Source organism: Chiloscyllium punctatum, chromosome 11 (genome assembly GCF_047496795.1).
Source record: "Chiloscyllium punctatum isolate Juve2018m chromosome 11, sChiPun1.3, whole genome shotgun sequence".
NCBI classification, from domain to species: domain Eukaryota; kingdom Metazoa; phylum Chordata; class Chondrichthyes; order Orectolobiformes; family Hemiscylliidae; genus Chiloscyllium; species Chiloscyllium punctatum.
In genome coordinates this window covers 39,885,641-39,905,726 of record NC_092749.1, presented here as the reverse complement: position 1 = coordinate 39,905,726, position 20,086 = coordinate 39,885,641, and the positions used below count along the sequence as shown (strand labels likewise).

General features: G+C 39.9%; 1 protein-coding gene across 4 annotated transcripts in view; it reads right to left on the bottom strand.

The window, feature by feature from the left end:
• thada (THADA armadillo repeat containing) overlaps positions 1 to 20,086 on the bottom strand; it is a 355,281-nt gene that overhangs the window by 266,449 nt on the left and 68,746 nt on the right. For 3 of the 4 annotated variants that reach the window (XM_072580668.1, XM_072580667.1, XM_072580669.1), the window contains 2 exons: positions 14,913 to 14,978; positions 9,080 to 9,189 (listed from right to left, as the gene is read on the bottom strand). In XM_072580668.1, the coding sequence (XP_072436769.1) occupies positions 9,080 to 9,189; positions 14,913 to 14,978 (176 nt within the window). The remainder of the gene's footprint in view (positions 1 to 9,079; positions 9,190 to 14,912; positions 14,979 to 20,086) is intronic. The other variant, XM_072580670.1, reaches the window with a different exon arrangement.

Below are 20,086 nucleotides of genomic sequence, written 5' to 3'. Positions count from 1 at the left end.
AGCTGTAGTTACTATTATTCTTCCAAATCTTAAAAATCAGCCTTACATTCATGCTCGCAGCTTCAATCTGCGAACCAAATTGGCACAGCTTACTTTGAGGGCTTTTATAGGAATAGGTTGTTCATCATTTTCAACAGGTCAGGTGTGCGCTGTGGACATCTCGAGAAAAACCTGATTCGGTATAAAATATTTTACTGTGATAAAGGTGTACAATACATTAAACTTCTTTTTGAAAGAGATCAGAAAGTCATTTGGAACAGTGACCTAAATACATAATTTCCAAAGCATTTTGAAACTCTTAATTGTCTGGCAGAACACCTGTGCTGTTAATAAATGAAATCTTTATTTTGTTGAATTTATGATAGAGTAAACAAATCAAGGACCTCTAGCCTGGTTTTGACTTCAATTTAGGAGTACCATTTCCTCAGAGTAGAAGAATTGAGTTTTCACTACAGTAGAGAGGTCTCCCAAGTGCAAACGTTTTAGTTTGTAGTCTCTAAACAGAGAGAGGTTGCATAGAAGTTTTCAATTGTTGAAAACTGAGAAGGGATTTAGGCCAGCAGAACTGGAAGTAATTTGGAAACTTATCTCACCAGTCCATGGAAGAGAACTAGAAAGAAATTAAAGAACTTAGAGCAGTGGTAGCTCTCTGGAATCGAATGCCTGTAAAAGCATATTAAGGGAAACAGGATGAATCTTTGTTTTGATGTTAGTTTAAAAAGATGTTAACACAGTCATTAAAGCATTTTTTTCCTCGTGTAATAAGCTTGAGTTCTTCTGTTAACATTGGCAACCTCTCATCAACGCATTCAGTGACTGACCGCCATAATAATTAATTGCAAACATTAAACTAATGAACTGTAAAGCCAGGTTTCACTCTGATCTGACTTGTCCAGTATTATCATCAGCAAACAGCACAAGAATGCAACTCCCGCTTAGAATAAGGATCAATTTCTGCCCACCTATTTACAGGATTAGATACCTCAAAATATATGTATAGAGGAATCAAATTTCTAAGCCAAATTATGAACATAATATCTAGACACCAAAAAATAGTCTATTATTAACACTCAACACATTAAACTCATCTTCTCACTGACTTGTACATTTCCAGTAATTTGTTTTCAATTCTAACAACTTTGACCTGCCAAAGGTAGAAATGATCAGTGCATCAGATGTCAAGGGAATTCTTTGACATATTATGACCAGGTGTAAAGATGGAATGGTTTTCCATGTTTTCCTTTATTATTTGACTGAACAGGTATACTTAAAATTTTAAAGGATGACATTGCCAATCAAATGTAATCACATTAGTGTTTCCATGGATGTTGTAAAGAATCAGCCAGACAGGATTTAAGTTTTAACATAGTAAGAAGTCAAGTTTATGTCAAGTAAGAACATTAAACAGTTAATATCTGTACCGAAATGCAATGAATGCACATGAAATCCATGCTATTGCAGATTAGAAAAATAAAAGGTAAGTAAATCATGAAAAATATGAGACAGTTCATATTTACAGCTCATATCCTAGTCTAGCTGTGAGTCAAAGACTGTTATTTGCTTTCAATTATTTTCAATACGAAGCTGGAATTTTCCTTTCCTTCTGAAGACATTGCTCTCAAAGTTCTGAGGTACAGATAGAGGCTCAACAAACTTAAAAGAGGAGAGAAGTTTTTTCTCATTCCTGCTGGTACGCACAAAGCTTAGCTGGTAACAACAATTTCTTCAAGACATCAGTACAAGTTCAAAATACCACTGCATATTCCAAAAGGTGTCTTTGCGTTAGTTCATATAGGCAGTCATTTTAGTAAGTTTTGTGGCCTTAGATAATTAGCTTTTGATGCCATATTTCCAATCTTCATTTGTCACAAGACTGAAAAGAAGCTGTTTTCACCTCTTCAGTGTCTTTGGTAGTCTTCGTGAGTTTACATGGTAATGTAAATTGGCAGCCAATTTAAAGGGAGTTAGAGTTCCATTGTTTCAGTAAAATGTTGCTTTTCCAACAAAAAACTGCAAAATTCGAATACAGCCAAAGCAATATAGAATTAATATTTTATATAACATACCTTCATGGCAATATATAAAGGTTTAAACATAACTACGTCAACTAGAAATTAATCTACTTTGCCATGGACTTTGACATCTACAACGCTCTTCTGCATTACTTTCAGGATGCATTGCAGCAAATTAGCAAAACGTTGAAAGTAACCCCCTTCCGTTCTTGGGACCTCCACAAAGGAAGGCAAGAACAAAGAACAATAAGATGTCTGTTTCATTTGGAAATGCAAGCTATGTCATATTTATCACATGCCAAATGGATGATCCATCTTGCCTCCTGATAATGTTCCCCAGCACTGCAATTGTCCACCTTCATTCAATTCCATTCAGTCCACGTAACATAAAAAAAAACAACTGAAAGGCAATGGATACTGCAAATGTGATCTGGTAACATCCCATTAATAGACCAGAAGATTGTGCTCCAGAATTAATCACGTCCCTCAACAAGTACAGCTACAACACTGACATCTTACCAAAGATGAGATATGGGCAACAAATGCTGAAGCTGCCAGTGATGAACATATCCCATGAAAGAATATTTATGAACCTTGCTGGAACCAAATTATTTAATGTATAAAAAACAAATACATTGAAAAAGGGTGTACTAAAATCAAATTCTTCCGTATGACACAGTTATTTATGTAGAATGAAGTTTATCAGGAGACTCTCTGATCTATCAATAATCTGACAGAAATCCGAAGCAAAATTAGCGGAGCCAAACAAAAATCTTATAACGTATGCAATACTTCTCAAATATTGCTCATGTGTTTTAGCAGCCTGATGGCTTTTCAATCTCCTATTTGCTGCATTACAGTCATGCTCATATTGTAAGCACATGAACATCTATACTTTGCCCTTTCTGGTTTTACTTTGGAAGGCAGAAGCCATCTATGCTTTAACTGATACCTCGACTAACCACACCCTCACTATTGTCAATCTTCCACTACGTTTCAGATTTTCTATGGCACAGATTATTGCAAGAGCTTGAAGTAATGTTCACGGTAGCTAAACCAAAAACAATTCTACTGAAATGCAGTTGGACATGTTCAATTAAAGCATTCAAAAGGGCATTGGCTATTTAGATACAAATGGTGTACAGAGATAGAAGGGAAAAGTTAGAAGATTTGTTCAAGGTAACAGAACCAGTGCAAGCATATTGGACAAAATGGCCTCCTTCTGCAGCCTAACAATTCAATGATTCATACAGGGTGACTGACTAATCAAAGTTGCTCATTTCTGATACTGCCAACTTTATTTATGAATACATATCATGAGCTTGTTTTAACGAAACAATGCTTCACAGTTAGTCCCAATTATACCTGAACAAGGCTGCACACCAATTTGAAGGCATGTTACATGCATTCATACACAAGTTATTCAAGGTCTGCAGGCTGTTCTTCTCAAGCAATTGCATTGTAATTCCCAAACAAAGAATTCCATATTTCCCAATTTATTCTTTACCGTTCGGACAAGTGAGACGTGATCTCCCTCTGAAAAGAGGGAGTCTTTCTGAAATGCAATTTTAGGAGGACAGAGGAAAGTTGATAACAATTCCACATTTTTCTAGTTTCCATTTTCAAAGTGAGTAGCGACCACTAAGCAATGCCAGTTCATCAATTTCTGTTTTTAATTCTGGACAGAACTGGGAAGACATTGGTTTAAAGACCAAGAATTGTTGAAGGATTTCTGCACTTTTTGAAAACAAGTAATGTGACACCCATTGCAAGTATTGGTTTGCACAGTTGATTAGTCAAGCAATGGAAGCTGTAGTGACTGTAATGAGATCAGACAGTGGACCTTATGGAACAGGAGTTTCTTGCCTGGGGCTGTTAATCGGGTCCAATCAGGGAGTTTTGGCTGACAGATAAGAATAGGAGTGTCAAAGGTTCTGTCGAGTTGAGAGTTGGCTCTGGGGAGCTGGACCAGTGTCAAGGACTCTCCATGTGTAAATAAACCGAGTTAGTGACAAGATACCAGCCTCAGTGGTGATGAGAGAAAAGCACACTCCTGAAGAAATTTGCGTAAGACAGTTGTCATTGAGTTGGGGTAAACATTTCTGGCGTCCTGCCATTATTTAGCAAGCTTGATTTGATCCTGCCAAAGACTGGGCCCAGCATGTGGAAGGAATGCATTATTTTTTCCAGGCAAATGACACTGGGACAGATGAAAATAATGAGCAATTCTCTGAACAGTTTGGGGCCTGAAACGTTTTTGGTTATTAGGAGCCTAATTTTCCCTGAAGCACAACATACTATAAGCTTTCAAACCATTGATGGATTTAGTTAACAAATATTATGACCCCATGCCTTCTCCAATTGTCAAATTGTACCAATTGTAATCGGCAATTTGAGAAACAGGCAAATCCGTACCAGGATTTTTGACTAGGTTAAAACAACTGGCTGAGTCATATGACTTTGATTTAATCCTTAATGGGATGCTTAGAAACCACTTGGCATGTGGGATTATGTAATCAAGCAAAAGCACCTACTCGTGGATGCCCAACTGGACCTTAAACATTGACTTTGTCATTAGAAAATGCAGCAAGTCAAACAAATGAGTTACAGGGTATTCTAATGTAAGTGGACGCCCTCATCAGTCTGACTGAGCTCAGAGAACACCACTTGAGTAAAGGCAATTTTATAGCCTCACTCAAGACATATTCTGAACAGAGGGACTCGAGGTCAGCCCACAGCAAAACCCCAAAACAAAGCCAAGCATCAGCCAAACATTTAAAATTTTCTTCAGATCCGGGCGAACAAACCATTGTAGTTGCTGCTTGTAGGCAGACTCAAAACCGCACGAGAGCTCCACTTGACTTAAACCAAGTAGGAGAACTCACAGGCTGGTATTCAGGAGGACACACACCCTGGAAAGTTAATCGACATCTGGTCTGGACCAGTTAAATTGCTTAGCAATATCCTAATCCAGAACCAATCAAAATAAACGTACAATTAAATGGTCACCCGGTTCTAATGGGGGGGGGGGGGGGGGGTGTGTGTGTGTCAAAGGTGTCCTGGCTCCCACAACTGTAGCAGACCTTAGGTCTTTCCGTGGACTGCTGAATTATTACAGAAAGTTCATATTTAATCCAGTCTCCATCCTTGCACCATTGCATCAGTCTTAAAAAAGGGTCAGCCTTGGAAATGGTTATGTAGCCAAGTTGTAACTTTCAGGGAAGTGAAAAAACAGCCATCATTCTCTAAGGTGCTAGCACACGAAGATCCCAAGCAAGATTGGGTAATGCCTCCCGTGCTGCATCAGAGTCATATTAGTTCATAAGTGGCCCATGGAGAGGAATGCCCAATAGCATTTGTATCCAGGATTTTGGTTAATGAAGGGCAAAAATATGCCCAGATGTAGAAGGAAAGTTTGATGGTCATATTGGGAGTCCAGAAGTTCCACCAATACCTTTAACAGATGTTCATTTGTAATGATAACAGACCACATAGCCCTACTAGGTCTACTTCAAAATGACAAGGCAGTGCCACCCATAGCTTCAGACCAAGTTCAGCAGTAGGTTCTAATACTAAGTACATATGATTACAAGTTGGAACATCATCAGGCAGGCAAAGTAGCAAATTGGACACATTGAGCCACCTCCCACTAGCAGATACACCATTGGTGATACCATCACTGAAAGAGTACAGAATTGCAATTTTCTGGACACACTTCCAGTCACAGCTAACAATATCAAACTTTCTACGCAAAAAGAGCCAGTTCTGCCCAAACTGAAACAGCTGGTAATGATGGGGGAAATCAAAGCAATTTCACAACCGGAACTGAAACCTCTTTGGACATGGAGAGACCAGATCACAGTAAAGGATAGCATATTAATATGGGGAGCAAGAGCGATTGTCCCGAGCAAAGGCCGCCTTCAGATATTCTGAACTCCACCAGGGTCACCAGGGGTTTCCAAAATGAAGATGCTGGCAAGAAGCTATGTCTGGTGGCTGGGATTGGATGCAGACATAGCCACATGGATCGGGTAGTGCCCAGAATGCCAACAAGAACAAACATTATCGCTAGCAGTTCACCCACATTCGTGGAAATGGCCGGATAAACTCTGGACTTGGTTACACATCAACTACACAGGTTCTTCTGTGGGCTCAATATCGAAGGACATTGTGAATGCCAACTCAAACTGGCTGGACGTGCATAAAGTTCATTCGTCAAACATAAGGGGGGACGATAGAAAAATTGTGCGCATTGTTTGCAATACAAGGCCTCCTGGAAACAGACACAGAATTATCAAATTCTGAGAGTGAGAAAGTTGACCATTTAGCCCATCTAATACACAAAGACCGTCCGAACAGCACACCGCCCAGACTCACCCCCTATCCTATTGCTGTAACCCCATATTTTCCATGGCTAACCCACCTAGCCTGTATATCCTTGGATACTATGGACAATTTAGCATGACCAATCTACCAGGCCTGCACATCTTTGGACTGTGGGAGGAATCAGGAGACAGAGGGAAAGTGTGCAAACTCCACACAGACAGTCACCAAAGGCTGGAATTGAAGTGCTGTGAGGCAGCAGTGCTAACCACTGAACTACTATACCACCCTGAAAGGAGTACCATGCATTGACTGGGAATGTGTTGGTTACAGATAACGTGTCATCGATTACCAGCAGGGAATGTAAGTACTTCCTAAAGTTGAATGGTATTTGACATACAAGGACAGATCCATATCATCCATCATCCAATGGTGTAGCAGAAAGAACAGTCCAAACTTTGAAGGCAGGTTTAAAGAAACACCTTACAGCTTCACTAGATACCAAACTGTCCCGGATTCTATTTGAATATAGGACTATCCCTCATTAACCTCTAGGGTTGCACCAGCAGATGTGCACTTAGGAGTAATCGTGTGCATGTATGTTGAAACAGCATCAGGAATGCACAAGCCAAACACAAGACTAAGCAGGAGAGACAGTTTACTTCAGGGGATGAAGTTTGGTGTGGGAATCATAGGATTAACCCTGCATAGGTAAGAGGTCAGGTCCAGTGATGAAAAACGTTTGGGTAGGTGCGATAGCACCAAGCAAGCACATGGACTGCACGAAAACTGCACAAAGCCATCACTAATGTCAATGATATACCATTGCATACCAGACTCCAGTCACACAAGCAACCTTCCACCACTGTTTCAGATCCAACTTGCCAAGTTGGATCGTGGGCGGCACGGTGGCACAGTGGTTAGCACTGCTGCCTCACAGCGCCTGAGACCCGGGTTCAATTCCCGCCTCAGGCGACTGACTGTGTGGAGTTTGCACGTTCTCCCCGTGTCTGCGTGGATTTCCTCCGGGTGCTCCGGTTTCCTCCCACAGTCCAAAGATGTGCACGCCAGGTGAATTGGCCATGCTAAATTGCCCATAGTGTTAGGTGAGGGGTAAATGTAGATGTAGGGGTATGGGTGGGTTACGCTTCGGCGGGGCGTTGTGGACTTGTTGGGCCGAAGGGCCTGTTTCCACACTGTAAGTAATCTAATCTAATCTAATCTTATGCTGGACCCCAAGAGCTTTTAATCTTCTTTATCAGCTTCCCACATGGAACCTTGTGAAAGGCCTTGCTGAAAACTTGTCAGAGTAATGCTGTAAACAGTTCTGGGCCAATTATCAAAGGAAAGATGCACTGGTATTGGAAGCAGTCCAGAGAAGATTCATCCAGCTGATACCAGATATGGAAGAACTGTCTTGAGTAATTGGGTAGTCCAATAGATTGGGCCTATATTCATAGTAATGTGGAGCTACAGGGAGAGGCTGAACAGGCTGGGCCTGTTTTGGGTATATGAATAGGAAGGGTTTGGAGGGATATGGGCCGGGTGCTGGCAGGTGGAACTAGATTGGGTTGGGATATCTGGTCAGCATGGACGGGTTGGACCGAAGGGTCTGTTTCCATGCTGTACATCTCTATGACTCTATGATGAAGAGTGAGAGGCAATTTTGACAAAACGTATAAGTTCTTAGAGGATTTCACAGTGTAGATGTGGAAAGGTTTCCTTTCTGGGAGAATCTAGAACCAGAGGGCATAATCTCAGAATAAGGGGTTGCACATTTAAGACAGAGATGAGGAGGAATTTCTTCTTTCAGAGGGTTGTAAATCTGTGGAATTCTTTACAACAGAGGTCTGTTGAGGCTGGGTCATTAAGTATATTCAAGGCTGAGGTAGCCTTTTGAATCAGTCAGGGAATCAAGGGTTATAGGGAAAACATGACACAACATGTTTCTCTGCTGCAGCTCCATTTTAACCTGGTGTGGATCTATCATTTGTAGATAGCAAAAATAAAATTCTTACCAGAGCACCTAAGGGAGATCCAGGCCATTTTAACTCCCTCTGCTCAAGAGAGAGATCAAAATTTCCTTCAGGGATCTGCAGAAGAACTTCTGTTCTTCCCTGACCACACGAAAATCCTTAAAATGTGGAAGGAATCTTTTACTGGATTTAGGCAGGCAGTGTATTGTGTTTGCAGCAACTTGTCCTGGCAACTTCACCAATATGAATCACTGCCCTATGGCTCAATAATTACAGAAGCCAGAATGAAATGGTTGGTGTTCATACATTTGCATACTAATAATTGGTCTCAGTTTGCCTATGATAGTCAACCACAATGTTCCACAACAGTCAGGAGTTGAAATAGCAGCAAAATGGGTTGAAGAGGAATGTTTCAACTGTGTTAAGCAAAGTGTCCAACTGCAATTTTAAATCCCCCCCACCCCATTCTACTCATCCCATCAAGCAAGACTAAAATCATTAAAATGAAAAGAGTTTGCATGTGTTATCCAGCGAAAATGTCACCAGTTTATATGCACTTCTTTACGAAAGTTAATTCAGAAGAGAGGTGCAATTAGCACGTTCTCCCAACACACATCTGTAACGTAAAAAGTTTGTAAAGAATTTCATCATTTACAAAGTATAATCAGCTGACAGCACAGCAAACAAACAAACTGTCTTAACTGTTCATTTACATAGAAAGTAAAGTATCGAATCAGAAGAAAAACACATAGTCTAACTGCACTTTACCTGGTAAGTCTTTCAGTGAGTTTTCCAAATCCAACGTATGCTAATTCAAATGCACCTCTATGTCTGGATTGTAGAAGCTGACATTTAAAATACTCTCCAATTTCTCCAACCTATATTGCAAGAGAAAAAGTCAGAAATTATGTTTTATTTAGAACATATTTAGTGCATAACATGGTCATTTTATTCTGAAAAATCTCTATTCGGGAGAATGGAATACAAGTTGTCAGTTTTTGTGCAAAACATTAAGTAATTGTCATATAATTTAACTTCGTTAAATTCGCCCATGGAATGGCCAGTGTTGCTGACTGGGTCAGCATTTATTGCTCATCTCCAGTTATCCTTTAAGGTGGTGATAAGCTGCCTTCTTGAATCACGATGTCCAAAAGCTGTAGACAGACCCACAATGCCCCAAGGGAGTTCCAGAATTTTAACACAGTAATACTGAAGAAACGAGTGACTTGGAAGCAAATTGCAGGTTGTGGTGTTTCCATGTATCCTTGGAGCTTAGATGCCTTTAGCCAAAAAAATACAAATATCTCCCTTTTGTACCAGCTAGGACTTCAACCAGACAGTATTCCAAATTCCCCCGGATGTCCAGTTTTGCAAAGGTTCCTCGATGCCATACTCAGTGAAATGCAGCCTTGATGTCAAGGGTAGTCACTCTCACCTCTGGAATACAGGTCAGTGTTCAAATTAAGGCTATAATAAAGGTCAGGAAACAGTGGCCCTGAAGGAACCCAAACTGGGTGTCAGTGAACAGGTTATTGCTGAGCAGATGCTACTTGACAGCATTGTTGTGCTACCTTCCATCAGTTTAAAAATGATCAAGAAGCAGCTGTTGAGGTTGTAATTGGATAGGTTAGATTTGGCCTGCATGACATACATGGGCAATTTTTAATATTGACGGGTGGATGCCAGTGTCGTAGCTATACTGCAACAGTTTGGCAAGGGATGCAATAAGTTCTGGAGCGGACGTCCTCAGTAGTATTGCTAGAATGCTGTCAGAGCCCACAGCCTTTGCAGCATCCAATGCCTCCAACCATTTCTTCATACCACATGACGAGAATCATATTGGCTGAAGATTGCCATCAGTGATGTTGGAGGTTTCGGGAGATGGCGAAGGTGGATCTTCTACTCAGCATTTCTGGCTGAAGAGTACTGCCTTATTTTTTGCACAGATGTGCTGGCTCCCCTATCATGGAGGATGAGAATGTCTGTCAAGACTCCTCCCCCAGGGGTTATTTAACAAAATAATGTGGCAGGACTGCTGGGCTTAGATCTGATCCATTGGTTGTGGAATCGCATGGCTCTATCACTTAGCTCTTATGCTGCTTCACACACAAATAGTCCTATTTTGTAGCTTCACCAGGTTGACTTCTCACTTTTAGAGATGCCTGGTGCTGTTCATGGCATGCCCTTCTGCACTCTTCATTGAACCAAGATTCATAGAATCCCTACAATGTGGAAATAGACCATTTGGCCCATTGCTGCCACACCCACCCTCCAAAGAGCATCCCGCCCAGACCCATCCAATCCCTGTAACCCTGCATTTTCCATAGCTAATCCACCTAGCCTGCACATCCCTAGACACTATGGTCAATTTAGCATTGCCAGTGCACCTAACCTGTACATCTCTGGACAGAGAGGGGAAACCTGAGCACTTAGAGGAAACCCACACAGACACAGAGAATGTGCGAGCTCCACACAGTCACCTGTGGGTGGAATCAAACCCAGGTCTCTGGCACTATGGGGCAGCAGTGCTAACCACTGAGCCAACGTGCCACCCATGGAAGTGCAAATCAGTCGTCTGACCTTGGTATGGGGCGAAAGACTAATCGAACCATCTAACAACTAGTTCCTTCCAAAGTTTCCCTCACAATAGCTGGTGCTATCCACCTCACAAAACCACAAGGCACAATGAAGGTGAAGGTCGACAGAGGCCAACCAAAGTAGGATCCCACCACCCAGCCTCACCGGCAGCAGTCAGACATGCAAATTGATCACCCAACCTGGGTATGGTGGCAGATCCCCTGTCTTGATGCCACCTGTAAAGTAGGGATAGGTCAGGCCATCAGGTTGCAGATAGTGTTTGAGCAATATTAGAAATATTGAAAATAGAAGCAAGTGCAGGACATTCAACATCATGGCTGATCATCCAACTCAGTACCCTATTCTCACTTTCGCCCCATATCTAATCCCTTCTTGAAAACATTCCAAATTTTGGTTTCAACCACATTCTGCGGAAGAGAATTCCACAAGCTCACCACTGCATGAAGACATTTTTCCTCACCTCAATCCTAAGTTGCCTATCCTAAATCCTGGTTCAGGACTTCTGATCATCAGCAACCTTCTTCCTGCATTTACTCTTTCTAGTACTGTTAGAATTTCATGTTTCCCAAGATTCTCTCTCATCCTTCTAAACTCCAGCGAATACAGTCCTCATTGATCCACTCTTTGTTCATATGTTAGTCCTTGACTGGTAAACATTTGCTGCACTTCCTCCATAGCCAGAACAGTCTTCTCAGATAAGGAAACCAAAATTGCACACAATACTTCAGGTGTGGTCTCAGCGAGAGAACCCTGCTCGAATCCTCTTACTATATAGGCCAACATACCATTTGCCGTCTTCACTGTTCGTTGTATCTCAATATTTACTTTCAGCAACTGGTGTACCAGGACATCGAAGTCTCATTGCACCTCCCTTTTTTCTATCCATTGTCATTCAGATAATAATCTGCCTTACTGCTATCAAGGTTTACTAATGTCTACCCATTTATACGTCCTCTGCCATGCATTTACCCACTCAATCAAGTTGCTCAAATCATATTAAAGCAGCATTGCAGTCTGCTCAAAATTCACCCTCCCACCTAACTTTGCATGTATTGGAGACATGGCATTTCATTTCCTCATCCAAATCATTTATATATTATGAATAGCTGGGGTCCCAGTATTAATCCCTGGGATGCCCCACTGGTCACTAGCTGCCACTCAGAAAATGGCCCATTCATTCCAACTTGTTACTTCCTGTCTGCCAACAGTTCTGTATCCACATTAGTATACTAGTCCTAATCTCATGCACTTTAATTGTACATTGTCTTATGTGCGACCTTCTTGAAAAGCCTTCTGACAGTCTCTGTATCAACTCTACTAATTTCATCCTCAAATTCCAGTAGATTTGTCAAGCATGATTTCCCTTTCATAAATCCATGCTGACCCTGTCCAATCTTGTCACTGTTTCCAAGTGCTCCGCTATTAAACCTTTTATAATGGACTCCTGCATTTTTCCTCCGACTGATGTCAGGCTAACTGGTCTATAGTCACCTGTTTTCTCTCTAGTGGGAGAACATCAGCTACCCTCCAATCCAAAGGAACTGTTTCAGATTCCATAGGATCTTGAAAAATGACCACCAATGCATTTCTAAGACAACTTTGTCAAGTACTCTGGATGTAGATATCAGCTTTTAGTCCATTCAACTTCTCAAAACCATTTCCCTACTCCGATTGCGTTCAGTTCCTCACACTCAAGATTCTGGTTACCCAAACATTCTGGAATGTTATTTGTGTCCTCCTTTGTGAAGGCAGAACCACAGTATGCATGTATTTGAGCCGGTGTCCATTTGTTCCCCATTGTAATTTCATCAGTTTCTGAATTTACTAATCTTTCTTCCTCACATATCTACATATCTATAATAAAATTCATATGTCTGCACAAACCTATTCTCGCTCTATTTTCTCTCATAACCAATCCATTTGTCTTTTGCTGGAATCTAAAGTGTTCCTAATCCTAAAGTTGCTGTAATTTTTTGGCCCTTTGTTTGAGTGTAACACTGTCTGCAATTTCCCTCATTAGCCATGTCATGGCACCCAGAGTGGAGTAATCTGAACTCACTGCCTGCCAGTGCGGTAGAGGCAGAAACCCTCAGCATTTTAGCAGCACTCAGGTGTGCATTTATATGTATTGGCATCACAAGGCTATGGACAAAGTACTGGAAAATAGGTTTAGAACAATTAAGTGGTGGGTTATGACCGGCAAGGATGCAATGGGTCAAAGGACCTTTTTCTGTGCTGTATATCTCTATGATTCTATATTGTTTGAGCAGTCTGTGAGACAGCTCTTCCAATTTTGGCACCAGTCCGTAAGTCGCAAGAGCAGAAATTGGGCAATTAGCCCAGTATATCTGCTAAGCCATTCAATGAGTTTGTGGCTGATTTGATAATTCTCAATTCCACTTTCCTACCTTTTCTCCATAACTCTCAAGTCTCTCTTGATAAAAAAAATTGTTTATCACAGCCTTGAATATACTTGATGACCCAGCCTCAACACCTCTCCACTGTAAAAAATAAAATCCACAGATTCACAACATTTAGAAGGAAGGTTTCATTGCATCTCTGACTTTGTCTCAAACATGCAACACTTTTATTCTTAGATCATGCATTTTGGGTGGTAAAGATTTCTATAGATTTAGAGAAGAAATTCCTCTTCATCTCCATCTTAAATGGGTGACCGCTTATTCTGGAGATGAAGCTCTCTGGTCTAAATCTCAACCACAAAAAGGAAACAACTATCCACACTGACCTTGGCAATCCCATAAGAATCTATGTTTCAATAAGGTCACCACTCATTCTACTACATTCTAAAGAGTACAGATTCAATCTATTCCAATTCTCATCAAAGGACAGCCACTCTACACCTGGCATCAGTCTGGTGAAGTGTGCAGGGTTAACATGACTGTTTGCCATTGTTCCTTCCAGTGCCAAGTTGTTGCCAGGTTGTCTGTCCAGTTTCATTTTTTTTTTAAAAACAGCTTGTCTAGCAATTGACTTATCCTGCCCAAGTAGATTTTTTCCAATTACCATTCTCAATGTGCAATCTTGATGTGGTCAAATATAATTTACTGTCTCAGACATTTCATCCAAAAATGGCTTTACTTCTGAACCTGCTTCCAAATGAGAATCTTTATGCTTTATAATGAAGGCAGTTGTACTATTTTAATTTGAAGCAGCTTCTTGCTAATCGGTACTTGATAAACCACACAATTAAGCAAAACAAAAAGAACCAGGAAATTACAAATAATCCCATTCCAACCTCTTGATATGAGCAGGAAGGAAATTGTGTGAAAATACCAACAGTAAATTCTCATGTACTTGCTGCCCCTGCATGCATTAAAATGACAAATGAATTTGGAGAATACATATTGTAGTTAAGCAGCCATAAAACTAACTAGGAAAGTATCAGATTAAATTCCAATTTGTGCTGAATTAACTGATTTCTGTCAAGTTAAAACATTGATGTTACAATGACATCAGGGTCCCAACTTTAATGAGTTGGTGGGGATGGGATAAGAGTGGAAAATATCAGTCAAGGTTAGGGTTAAAGTCAACACAATTGCTATCTACTAAGTAGAAATTTGGACACAGGTGAGGAGAAATGGGAATTGTTTCCACAGAGATCACAGCAATCAGATTTAAACATACATCTTGTCAATTAGGTTAGGTTCTGACAGTGACTAGCACTAGTAAAACTAAAGCTTTGCCAGTAATTTTCAAATGGGTGGTGGAGAATTTTGATTGAAAAATAACTAAGGTTTTCAGAAGCTAAGACTCACTACACCAAGAGCAGCTGTTCTGAGCTGAACCTTCTTTTATTTTTCAATTTGTTATTTAAAAAGGGGCAAATGATAAGCTGGTTCCCTCATTGTCTGAATCTAATTCGCATTAGTTATTTATGCCCAAAATCATATTAGATATTTAAGTATTGTCCAATATTTCCATTTATGTTATTTCAGGTAAAATATGACTACCTATATTTTCAGTGTTAAAAAAGGAAACTTACAACTCGGACTGATGAAACACTGTTCAGAAGGTGAGTGAGAATTTGAAGCAACGTCGCAAGGACGTTCTGAAAAGGATTAGAAAAATACTGATGGAGGTTTAGCCAAAAATATTTCACGAGAAGTTATGAAATCAAGGGACACATAGTTAACAAAAAAATCTCCTGAATTGACATTCTGGCCTTTTCATAACTGAAGTTGTCTGTTAGTCTGCACAGAGTCCAACATTCCTTTTAGGCATTGAAATATCAGTTACTGCACATATTCAGTTTTGGAGCAAGTCCATTATAGTAAAACACAAGGAAATGTTTCACTTACTGGTCCTAGTAATCATTAAGAAGAGAAATTGAATATTTCAGCTAATCTATGGAGAACAATCCTTAACTAACTTTTTAAAAAAGGGACAGATTACGTGAGTTAAGATAATCTATAAATGACCTAAACGGCGGTAATTAACAGTAAAACCATATGATACAGGAGCAGAGGTAGGTCATTCAGCCTATGGAATCTGCTCTACCATTCAATGAGATCATGGTACTCTGATAATTCCCAACTCCAGTTTCCTGCCTTTCCCCCCATAACCTGAGATTCCTTTTCTAATTATAAATCTGTCTCAGCCTTGAATATACCGAATGATCTAGTTTCTATAACCCTATGCAGGAAAGAATTCCACAGGTTCACTAAATTAATTCCTCCACAACTTATACGGGTGACCCCTTATACTGAGGTTATTCCCTCTGGTTATAGACTCCCCCACAAGAGGAAACATCTTTCCACATCTACTCGGTCAAGCTCCTTAGGAATCTTCTATATTTCAATGAGTTCATCTCTCTTCCTCTAAATTCCAATGATTACAGGCCCAATTTTCTCAATCTCTCTTCATAAGACAGTCCCTCCATACCTGGTATTAATCTAATGAACCTTCTCTGAACTGCCTCCAATGCCAATATATCTTTTCTTAGATATAGGGGCCTAAAACCCTTCATAGTATATACAGTTATGGTCTGACATGTGCCAACACACAGGTTTAGCAAGCAACCCCCTCCCCATTTTTATACTCCAGTCCCTTTAAAATCAAGGCTAAAATCCCATTTGTTTCATTATTACTTGTATGCTATCATTTTGCAATTTATCACAAAGACTCCCAAATCCCTCGGTGATGTAGCTTTCTGCTGGCTTTGTCCATTTAAATAGTATTCAGTTCCTCTATTCTTCCTGCCGAGATGCATTTCCCACAATATATTCTATCTCCCAAGTCTTTGCCCATTTGCTTAGCCTGTCTATATTCCTCTGCCGAGTGAGTCATCCTCACCACATGCCTTTCCACCTATTCATATGTTAACTGCAAATGTGGCTACAATGCATTCACTTTCCTCATCCAAGTCACTGATACTGATGTAAATAAATAACTGTAAATACTGTGGCCACGAAAATCCCTGTTGCACTCCACTCGTTACACTAGTTGCACTCCTTCACTCAACTGTTTTCTACTAGTTAGTCAATCCTCTATTCATGCTAACGCACTACATCCAACACCTTGGGATCTTAAATTATTGAATAGTCCAGTATGTAATATCTTATCAAACGCCTTCTGAAATTCTAAATATATTATATTCACAGCTGCTTCTCCTTTATCTATCCTGCTTATTACCTTAAAGAATTCTAATAATTTGGTTAGGTATTATTTTCCCTTTCTGAAGCCATGCTGACTATGTTTCATCATACTATGTATTCCTAAATGCTCCACTATTGTATCATTTATACGAGACTCTACCATTTTCCTCAACAGATGTTAAACCAACTGGCCTAGAGTCATCTTTTTTGTTGTCGCATTCCCTTTCTAAGAAGGCAGTTTTCAACGCTCTGGGATCTTTCCAGAATCAGAGGATTCTTGCAGGATTACTACCAGCAGTCATAGTTCATGGGCAGAGCTGGTCTCCCATTTTGTGACTTTAGAGGAATAAATATTTAATTGAGGATGTATATAACAGATATTGATTAAACCTTACACTAATGCTAGGTCCTTCAAGTAAAATAGTTGATTTGTTGAATTCCATAATTCAATACAGTATCCAGAGATGTGACCGGACAGGCTGTTCAAAGTGATGAGTTTATGTGGATTTTACAATTTATCACAAAGACTCCCAAATCCCTCAAAGGTTGGACAATAACAAAGTCATGCTCGGAAATTGGGGAAAGCCATGAGCAAAGTGACTGCGCTAATAAAAATGCTGCAGAATCCAGAGAGGCTGCTGCTACAAGCAGAGAGTATACAATCAACATGGTAGCCACAGACCACACAATACACACTCGAATTTGGGTTTGAATGGAAATGACCAGAATGCACTTCTCATGGTGTGTACCAGACACAAGGGTGCCTCATACTCTTATTTGGAGGGAGCTATATGCACCCAGAACCTCCAGGGATGGATGCCTAAGGACCACTCTAATCATCAACATATGAACATCTGGTGGAGTACAATCAATCAATGTGATCAAGCCTGATTGATCCATTGGTGGACAGTAAGGACCCCCTCCAAAAGTCACAAAGACTTTCAGGTACAAGAATTGTAGCAACTCCACACTCAGGGGCAGTAACACAAGACCAACCACTGAGAAGAAAAGACATCCATGGGACTGCTGGGAGGAGACTAGAAGATCATCGCCACATGTATCAAAGCCAAGATCTAGTGTGGTGGGGTATGATCATCCAGAGTGAAGTTAAAGTACAAGATAGATTTGTGGTGTAGAGCGTTAGTAGATAGAGTATTCTGTTGCTATAGAATTAATGGTGTCAAATAAATGAATATTAATTGTTTATTGTTGATAGGAGTCGACTTGCAGTTTCTTTGCTAGATAGGAGAGTTAAACACACTACATTGCAGATGTAATAGAGAATATAATTCATGCAAGATTTTGATGATTTGGAATATTAAACTGGACATTAACAGAAGGCAATGAAGTCATTCCTTTTCATCTATTTGCAGTTCATAACTACATTGGTGCACCAAAGATCACAGGCTCTTGTAGAGAGTGACAAACACATAAAAGTCTAATAATGTGATACTCTCATATCGGTGTGGAGTTTGCCCATTCTCCCTCTGTCTACTTGGGTTTCCTTCGGGGGCTCTGGTTTCTTCCCACAGTGGAAATATGTGCAAGTTAGGTGGACTGGCCATGGAAAATGCGGGGTTACAGGTGGGGGGGGGGGGGGGGGGGGGCATCTGGGTGGGATGCTTTTTGGAGAGTTGGTGTTGACTTCTTCAGCCAAATAGAATCCCTACAGTGTGGGAACAGGCTAAGAAAAATAGGAGCAAAACCACTAATGAAGCAATTATGCTAACTTCCAGACCATGAATTGCATACACTTTTGATTGTGTATATTAATTTTGGAGTTATGTTTGCAAATTCACTGCAACTTAAATTGGATATGGTTGCAGATCAAGGCACAAAATTAAATAATTCAAATTTATTTAATCCAAAATATAATCAACCAGTTAACCCATACAACAAAGTGCAGTCTCTTGCAACAGAAGCAGCAAAAATGTTGAAAGTTGTAGCACAAAATTAAAAAAGGCATCAAAGTTTTGTTCAAACTGGACAGTTTGCACTAGCAGCAAACTAAATTTATTTTATACCAGCAAAGCAAACTCATTCTCAAGCTTCAAATTTCAGGTACTTACGTTAATGAATAATATAACAATAATGATCACCTAACCCTCTGCAGTAGGCCTGATGCAGATTACACAATGCCTATATTTGTTTTCTGTTCTTGCAGTAGACTAATTATTAGTTGACAGTATCCAGAGTCAGTCTGCATATAGTCCAAATGCAATTAGAATACTTTTGTATCACCAATGATTTTTTCCATATTTGTAGTTACACGCAAAATTCCAAAAACATGAACAGGCATCTGCACCAAAACAAAGCACAACATATACCCAGAAAACATGGGATTTAGATCCTGCACCATGTGTATCTATATTGATCGGATCCCAACTAATGGTACAAGTCAGATCCCAATGAAACCTCGCTTGAATATCATATATTCAATTTTTTCAGTTGGCTAAAGTGGTGGTTAGTTAGAGGACAAATTTCCCATGAGGCTGCAGGTGTTCTCGTACAACAGAACATAAGTTTATTGTACAAAACAAAACAAACAATCTAAGCCATATATTGTAGTTAGAAAGATCTGAACACAAAGTTTCGATGTTTCCCGGCACCATCTGTTAGAGACTTAAAGCTCAGAGAAGTATCAATCCCATCTCAGCTTTTGAATATTTACCGCATTGAAGATTTCCAGTTTTTTTAGTTTGAAATGCTGAAACAATTTTACTATTCCTTCCAGAATCTGATGACATGAATCTTTCATAATTCTTAAATTCCAAACTTTTTCAGTGCTAACAATGTGAAGATTTCTATACCAAACTCTCCTGGCTTGGAAACTTCACAAACTAAGGTGACTGGTTTGCCTGAATGGAACAGAACAAAAACCTCCTGTTCAGAGATGCCTTTTCCTTTTGAAATAAACGCTTGCTTTCTTCTGACCTGATATCCAAACAAAATTAATGGTTTTGTTCTGTTTTCTCTACCTGTCAACCTCAGAAGTGTAAATATATTTTTCATTAAGACTACAAGGGTTTCTCACAGGCCTTGAATGTAGCCATATGCCTTCTCGGAACTAATGCATTTCAGTCAGTGTCCAAATTGATTTCTGACTTGTTTGTTTAAAAAAACCTTCAGAAAACAAATCCACATCCATTATTTCATCAATGGAATGTTACACTGCACCTGGTGGATCACCAGTAGCCCATCCTTTAAGTCAGGTATTGACTGAAGAGACAAATGTTGACACAAAAATTCTAAAAGCAAGGAGATTTCCTTCATAATTCAACAACATACATGAATATATTTAAATGCCAAAGGATTTAGCATGTATCAATACTTTTCTTTATTAATATGATAATATAATCTAATTAAAGGTGTTTCATATATTAAACAAACATGAGTAACTTCTGTTTATGTATCTTATCTGATATCTTCAACAGAACTGAACAGGGAGGTACGGTGGTCTAGTGGTTAGATCTGCTGCCTAACAGCACCAGGGACCCAGATTTAATTCCAACCTCTGACGACTGTCTGTGTGCAGTTTGCACGTTCTTCCCATGTCATAGAG